The 8,433-nt window shown below is 36.0% G+C and overlaps 1 protein-coding gene across 1 annotated transcript; it reads left to right on the forward strand.

Annotated features, from left to right (window-relative positions):
* Positions 1–835: 835 nt before the first annotated feature.
* On the forward strand, positions 836–4,647 carry LOC106342652 (aspartic proteinase-like protein 2). Its single transcript, XM_013781649.1, has 13 exons — positions 836–1,198; positions 1,267–1,387; positions 1,455–1,885; positions 1,971–2,127; positions 2,221–2,303; positions 2,385–2,481; positions 2,600–2,669; positions 2,872–3,084; positions 3,373–3,497; positions 3,592–3,693; positions 3,795–3,892; positions 3,964–4,148; positions 4,408–4,647. Exons 1-13 carry the CDS (start codon positions 975–977, stop codon positions 4,416–4,418), a joined length of 1,917 nt encoding a protein of 638 aa, XP_013637103.1. The 5' UTR covers positions 836–974; the 3' UTR covers positions 4,419–4,647.
* Positions 4,648–8,433: the final 3,786 nt, after the last annotated feature.

Below are 8,433 nucleotides of genomic sequence, written 5' to 3' on the forward strand. Positions count from 1 at the left end.
GAAAACAAACTTTGATTGATAATCGCACATTAATTTTTTCGCATCTATATTCATTTTGAATAAAAAATTAGACCACTACGTATGTCAGTAATGTTTTTGTATTGAAACAAATTAATGAAAAAACTTCAGTCAAGGTAATTAACATAATTTTAAAATCTTTGATGTAATACGTAGAACTTCGGTTAAGGTAACTAACGCAAGAAATAAATTATAAGGTTTGATGTAATACGTATCAACGTATATATGTGACAAATGTAGACAAAACTAAGGTAATTATAATGTTTTGATCAATGACATGTTGTGTAATTACTCTAGTTAACAAAAGGGTTTTAAATAGAATAGGTGAGGGAGCTTGTGGAGTTGCCACGTAAGAAATGACACACTTGTAATAAACACATGGACTAAAGGTTATTTATTTTTAATGCTCCTCAAATAATAATAAAGGGATTTGATATATATATTTATTTGTTCATGCGTTTTATAATTTACAGTTTTCTTTATTAGTTATTTCTTGTCATATATTGAAACCAAAGGCAATGTATCAGCTAGGAAATGCCACTAAATTCATAAAGAAACACATGAGTCTGTTTGTATCTTATTAAAAGTCCTACCAATAATCAACTCTTTTGGGATCGTCTTTAACTTTGTCTCTTACCAACTAAAAATTATTTAAATAAGCTAGGGACTCAAAACTGAGGACAATCAATAATGTTGCTCTTAGTTGACTTCACCAAGCTTGTTAATCTGCTACGTGACATTGCATTATTCGTCGTTAGAAGCACTAACAATAAAAAATAAATAGAATACTTACTATTGAAAATTGAAATCATGAAACCACCGTGACCGGTGACCATTTCATTCTCTCTCTCTCTCTCTCTCTCTCTCTCTCTTCTCAAGGAAGGATCTACGAGGGAGTCACGGTGGAGTTTACTCCCCCTATCTCCTCCACGGGCGTTCTTCAATCAGAGAAATCCATGGATCGAGCTTCTCTCCTCCTCCTCAGCATCTCTATATTCTTGGATCTGACCGCGGCTGATAAAATTCCGGATAAGCTCGATTTAGCAGCCGAATCAGGGATGATTTTCCCGCTTAGCTACTCATCCCTTCCGCCGCGAGTGGAGGATTTTCGCCGTCGTCTCCATCAGTCGCAGCTCCCTAACGCTCACATGAAGCTCTACGATGACCTCCTCGCCAACGGGTTTGAATAATTTCTCATCCATTGATCTTCTTTGGATTAAGTTTGGATGGCTGATTATTTTTATGCAGCTACTACACGACACGGTTATTGATAGGAACACCACCACAAGAGTTCGCTTTGATTGTAGATACTGGAAGCACCGTCACTTACGTTCCTTGCTCCACCTGCAAACACTGTGGGAAGCATCAGGTCAATCTTTGATCTTTCTTTTCATCTCCAAGTAACATCTTTAGAGTTTTTGTCTTCTTTATTTCAGGATCCCAAGTTCCAACCTGAGTTATCTAGCACCTACGAAGCTGTCAAATGCAATCCTGATTGTAATTGTGATGATGATGGGAAACTTTGTATCTATGAAAGACGTTACGCTGAGATGAGTTCCAGTAGTGGGATTCTAAGTGAGGATTTGATATCTTTCGGCAACGAGAGCCAGCTTTCTCCGCAACGCGCTGTTTTTGGATGCGAGAACGCTGAGACAGGGGACCTTTTCAGCCAACGTGCTGATGGTATTATGGGTTTGGGTCGCGGTAAGCTCAGTATCGTTGATCAGCTTGTTGACAAGGGTGTCATCGAGGACTCTTTTTCCTTGTGTTATGGTGGAATGGAAGTTGGTGGTGGTGCGATGGTGCTTGGTAAAATATCTCCTCCTCCTGCTGGAATGGTCTTTGCCCGTTCCGATCCTTTCCGCAGGTAACTTCCATTTAAATTTGGTATCTGTAACTTTAGGGTAGACCTCGAGCTTCTCACACATCACTCTAGTTTCGGGTGTTTGCAGTCCGTACTACAACATTGACCTGAAACAAATGCATGTTGCTGGCAAGTCTCTGAAGCTTAACCCAAAGGTCTTTAACGGAAAGCATGGGACCGTCTTGGATAGTGGAACAACGTATGCTTATTTTCCCAAGGAAGCGTTTAATGCCATAAAGGACGCGGTAAGATAGTTTGGCAGATAAATGCACCTTTTTTTTATAAGCTTAGAATACAATCTGTAGGAGATAAATGTTGATGGCCCTATATATTTGCAGGTCATTAAGGAAATCCCATCTCTCAAACGGATTCATGGTCCAGACCCAAACTATGATGATATTTGTTTCTCTGGCGCTGGAAGGTTTGTTTAAAGCTTCAAATATTACGCAACTTCAAATTGATTTAACGCCTAAGGTTACTAAAATATCTCATGCCGGCTCAGGGATGTGGCTGAGATACACAATTTTTTCCCCGAGATTGCGATGGAGTTTGGCAATCATCAGAAACTGATCCTTTCTCCCGAGAACTACTTGTTCAGGGTAAAGTAAAATGGCTTCATCTTTTTCTTTCAGCTACTTGTTTGATAATCTCAGCTAGCATTAACAGTTTCTGTCTTAGAAAGCTATTACAACAGTTTCCATTTGTGTTTTCTTACAGCACACTAAAGTTAGAGGCGCTTACTGCCTTGGAATATTTCCTGATAGAGACTCAACAACACTCCTTGGAGGTAGTGTATACAGTCTCACTTTACGTATCTTGCATTCATTTCCCATTATCTATGAAACCATGTATCATGTATGATTAGTTTCGAGATAGATCATTTGTTCTTCACTCTTTGATTTCAAATCAACTTCAGTTTCTGTTTTTTGTTCTATTGCTTCCATGAGATGAGTAGAACGTTTATGCATTTTTTTTTTTTTTTTTATCAGGAATTGTTGTTCGCAATACGCTTGTCACTTATGACCGTGAAAATGACAAGCTGGGGTTTTTGAAAACCAACTGTTCTGATCTATGGAGGAGGCTGGCGTCACCACCAGATTCTCCTGCACCTACTTCACCAGTTACCCAAAATAAAAGTTCTAATAATATCTCTCCAAGCCCAGGCCCGGCTTCAAGCAAGTCTCCTGCAGTGGATCTTCCAGGTAGTTTGTTTGGATTTTCAGGGATTTATCGTAAACTACTCTTGTTATCAGCTCTCTTGTTCCTTTGACTAGTCTTATTATTTCAAACTCAAAAGGGAAGAACTTTATTTCTTGAGTTGTAAAATTACTCTTACAATCAGCAACTCATTTGTTATAATTCAATGTCATGATTAGCACTGTCATTGGCTACATGAGATTTTATTTCTCCTTTATAATTTGGTGTTGACCTCTCATCAGATGGTTGTTACTACATGAGATTTTATTTGGCTATTTCTTACGAATGTGAAGGTGTTTTTCGGATTGGAGTTATCACCTTCGAAGTGTCAATTAGTGTAAATAATGCGTCAATGAAGCCCAACTTCTCAGAGATCGCAGATTTCATTGCCCATGAGTTAGAGATTCAAAGTTCACAGGCAAGCTTAAGCATGCACTCTCCACTAGTTATGTATTATGCTAAAGGTGCTTTTGTTGTGATGAAATCATTTCAATGGCTCTTCTTATTGCTAGGTTCGCTTGTTGAGTATCACGACCAGAGGAAATGAGTATCGCCTGAAATGGGGAATCTATCCCCCACAATCTTCTGAGTACATTTCCAATAATACAGCACTGGTACTTGTCCTTTTCCTTACAAATACGATGGCTTGTGATCATTATTGGTTTAGGTATCTTTCATTAGCCCATGAAAATATTTGAGTTTTACGTGATTGCAGAACATAATGTCGCTTTTGAGGGAAAACAAATTGCGCCTACCCGGTCAATTTGGAAGCTACAAATTGCTAGAATGGAAGGCTGAGCAGAAGCGGAAACAGTATGTTTCCTTTACATGGTTGCAGATTCATTGCTAGATTTGATATATTTACGGGTCTGATGTGGTTGCAGGAGCTGGTGGGAGAAGCATTTACTTGGAGTGGTGGGGGGAGTAATGATCTCGTTACTGGTTACTTCGGTGATGGTCAAACTCGCGTTGGTGTGGAGAAGGAGACAAGAAGAAGAAGCAACTTATGAGCCTGTAAGTGCTGCTGTTAAAGAACAAGAACTCCAGCCTCTCTCGTCCTCTGAAACATCTAGGGTTTGAATGGTAACCAAGGGAACGAAGAGGAACACTGCATTCTTTAATATTCCTCAAAAATGTTACCATTCGTGAGGAATATTTTTTCCTCTTCATTCCTTCTCATTCCCTTTTTTGTAGAGAATTATAATGCAATTTTGTTCCTTGTTAATTTTGATAAGGAACCCTTGTTCCTCGCCGTTCCCAAAATTTTATTCCTATTCATTTTTTTCCTAATCATTCCTAATGTTCCTTGATGGTTACCAGTCACACCCCTAATGCTTGAGCCTCCCCATCACTCAACAGAGTCTCTCTCTCTCTCTCTATATATATATATATATATATTATTTGAATTTATAGAAAGAAAATTAAACCCTAGGATTCAGGAAACAAAGATTCATCAAATCTAAATTCACCTTGATTTCAAGTAAATTGTTGTAGTTACCTTATTTTTCTATGTACAATGAAAGAAAGAAAAAAACAAAAAGAAGAGATTCGATTTCTTTATCTTCTTACTGTGATTGAGAAAGTGTTCGGTATTTGCAAGGATTAGGACGCGATCGTTATGCGAGACAAAGGCTGCTCAAAGTCATATGATAAACTCTGTTGAGACTTCATCGTTTCTATGGCAAAAAGGAGAGGGGAGATGGAGGAAGAGTTGAGAATAGAAATTAAGGAGAAATTTGAACTTCTTATATTTTGTGATCGTTCTATCACATAAGTTCTTTACCAGCAAAAGACAGTTATGTATAAAACGCAATCGACATTTACTTCAGTGACTTGGGCTTCTTCTCGTTTCATTCCGAGATCTGTTAACAGCCAAGCCAAACTATAAGCTCTTATCATCATACTTCTAAACTTATAAAAAGTTGTATGTAACAAAAACGGATAAATACTACGAGATCACAAAACTAGCATCTTGATCTATAACTTGACCTACTATTTCAAGTTTTGTAAATATTTGAGAGGATTTTACAAGTTAACTAGATTTAACAAATTTTATCAAATATTTTACATAGATTTTCATTACTTGTGTAAAAAATTCTATTGATTGTTATTAACTTTTAAAGTAAGAAATTAATGGTGGTAGAAAAAAAAAGAAAGAAAATCATTTCAATTAAGACAATTCTTAAACAACTTTTAAAAAAGTTTTTGTCACAAAAAAGATTTCAAGAAATAAAATGACCAAAAAATTTAATTTCTACTTCTTACTTTATAGATATATAAATAATAATAAAAAAAATTATATAATTTCGAAATATATGTTTTAAATTTGAATTTTTGTAAAAAAAAAAACTGAATTATTATTTTGAAATGTTTTTTTTAAAAAATTTGAAAGTGCTTTTTAAAACTATTTTTAAAATTTTTATTTTAAATTTTTAATATTTTTTTCTATTTTTTTTAAGTTGTGAATTGTATTATGTTAAAATTGTGATTTGTATATCATTCCATTCTTCAATTTGAGTTTTTGTATGTGAGTGTATTTTATTACATTGATTTCAAAAATCTTATGGGTATAGATGATATTCTCAAAGTTGAGTACTATGAGTAAAAACAAAGAAAATTTACATCACAATAACAACATATTTTAATAGAATCTTAAAATAAATGAAAACTAAACTTTTCCAATAACAAATGATTTTGAGTAGAATTTAAAAATCATCACCCCAATAACAATGAATTATATTTAGATTTTAAAAATTCACAAACCAATAACAAAGTAATCTCAAAATTTAATAATTCCTCTAGAATTCTTTGCCCAATAACCCCTCCTCCAAAGAAAATTTAGGTCCATGACAATGATGTAACATCTTATCTGAAACTGTGTAAACAAACATTTTTAATCCCATTTCTACCTTTCGCATAACTACGTTTTATGAATGTGTCATTAATAAAAATCAAACATTTTAAATCATTAGCTCTAGACTATTATTTAATAAATGGACTACTTTTATATTTTTTGGAATGCAATAAAACGGACTGCATGAAAAAGTTTAATGGGAAAAGATCGTTGGTCTTATAACAGTTACATGAAAATCAATATCCTAGTCATTTTCTTAAATTGCCAATTTTTGATACCCTACCAAAGATACTATAGTGTACTAAACCATCACGGTCACAAAAGAGATAAGATACCAGTTAAAAAAGGAATAGAACGAAGAATCATTGTCCCTAATTCATCCCCCCCTTATTATTCTCGTCTATGCTGAGGTTCTTTATCACCAATTTCGATGCACAGAAAATGGCACACATTTGTTGACAAAATTAATTTACGTACAATAAAATAAAGGAACTCACTGTCACACTTCAAATGCTTCCACCATAGTTACTTCTTTTGTTTTCTCTCTCTATTATTATTAAAAGCTTGAAGCCCATCGTAAAGGAAAATATACAAGAGGAGGCTCAAATCCCAGTCAAAATAAACAAACAAAGAGGAGGCCCAAAAGAGCCCAGTACACAAAAGAGTCAGCAAAGGAAGTCGGTATTGACTCAAAACCACACGTTTCTTTTATGAGAGATAAGGACACGTCCATCATGCGAACTAACACCGCACTCCAACGACAAGGACGTCTCCGACGAAGATTTAATCGGAATCCCAGCTGAAACCAACCGGAAACAGAATCCGATTAGAGAACCTCGCCGTCAACGACATCATGAATTGAAGGAGCCAATACCTACAACTTCTTCGGTTATAACTCCTGAGCTCTATCAACAGAGAGTCAATCTACCCTAACGGAGAATCTACTCTGAACAGAGCCACCAATCGAGCCAAAACCGAAGCTAAAGTTTCTTCACTTCAAATAACTTCAATCGAACAACCAACGACCACGAACATCGATTTACCTTGAATGAAACATGTTGAGATCGGGTTCAATGGAAGCAAGAAGAACATGGAAGCGAAGATCAAACCAGAACCGAAAGATAACCGGTAGTAAGCCAACAACGTCTCAAGGATAAAAGCGACCGTCACCAGAGCCAAGAGCCGGTTTATCACCGAAGAGAAGGTGATACAACCGGAGCCAAGAGCCGGAAGCTTCATCGAAGAAAACACCAGAAACCGGAGCCAAAGCCAGCCGTTCACCGTAAAGGAGACCCAACCATGGGCAGAGTTTCGCCGGAAAACACCGGCCTGAGATTTCTCTATACGCTTCCATTGTGTATGATTGATGAGAGGGAACATAGCAGAAGGAGAGAGAAATTCGTACAGAAGAACCACGCTTAACAAGGTTTTTTGATGTGAATGACCATAGTTACTTATATTCGAACGTTTTACGTTTGTTGCAAGGAAAGAAAAAAATAAAACGAAAAAGTGTTGTGTAATATAGGTGAAGTATATATATACACTAGGGGGTGTCCGCACGGAATATTGTTTTATTATTGATAAGAGCATGATTTTTTTTTGGATAATGTAATTATGTTATCGTTTTTATTTGATAAGATCATTATTTGATGTTTTTAGTTTGTTATGTAGTAGGTGATAAGTTAATATATTTTGCGTTTTTTTTTTTTTGAATAATGTGTTGTTGTGTGTATAATACTTGTTAGTAGTCAAATGAGCCTCTAACATAAACTAATATTGAATTTCAATAACTTTGCATCTACGCATTTGTTGATTCTAAGATTAACGGTTTCATCGTCAAAATTGTATTATATTTTTTTCATATTTTTGAAAATTATAATTTTTAAGATGTTTTTTGCCCTCTCCCCATATTTTAAACTTGAGCTCTCATCGTCTATGTATTTCGTTACATTTCTGGTGTGCGGTGCTTCTCACCATCACCGGAAAAAGACTCACATTTTTCTCTTGTTCTTCTTGCCTTCTTCACCTATGAGATTATATGGTATTTGTTGCAGATCGGGTTTATGAGTTTTCAGTTGTTCGGTTGCTTCCCACAACATTGTAGGCTGTTCCAGTCAATATTGAGTGCTCCTCTTCTTCCTTAGATTTCAGCTGATGTTAGGAACATCATCTCCTTGGTTGGGTCAGAGTTTATTCGTCTTTGATTTTGTATTCCTCGTCGTTGGCTTACCGTCAATAGTCTCTGCTCGTTTTGGTTTTCAAGATCTAGTTTTTGGTGTTCTGACTTCTATGCTCTCTTTCATATATAGCAGTTTTCTGATTTCGCTCCGTCTCCCTTTCCCTCTCTATTCTTGCATCTCTTTGCAGCTTTCATCGCATCTCTGGTGGCTCTCCCTTTCACCATGTTTTGGATAATGTTTTCGTTCGTGTATGCTATGTAGGCTTAGAAGGTTATTTATGGTCTCAAGTTTAGTCTCTGATTTTTTGGTGGTTGTCTTCC

This window comes from Brassica oleracea, chromosome C4 (genome assembly GCF_000695525.1).
Source record: "Brassica oleracea var. oleracea cultivar TO1000 chromosome C4, BOL, whole genome shotgun sequence".
NCBI classification, from domain to species: domain Eukaryota; kingdom Viridiplantae; phylum Streptophyta; class Magnoliopsida; order Brassicales; family Brassicaceae; genus Brassica; species Brassica oleracea.

Excerpts from the sequence above, each read along its gene's own strand:
- LOC106342652 (XM_013781649.1), top strand. The coding sequence starts at position 975 with ATGGATCGAGCTTCTCTCCTCCTCCTCAGCATCTCTATATTCTTGGAT. Across the intron at positions 2,304-2,384 it reads TGTTTCTCTGGCGCTGGAAG|GGATGTGGCTGAGATACACA; the intron begins GTTTGTTTAAAG and ends ATGCCGGCTCAG. Across the intron at positions 3,893-3,963 it reads GCTGAGCAGAAGCGGAAACA|GAGCTGGTGGGAGAAGCATT; the intron begins GTATGTTTCCTT and ends ATGTGGTTGCAG.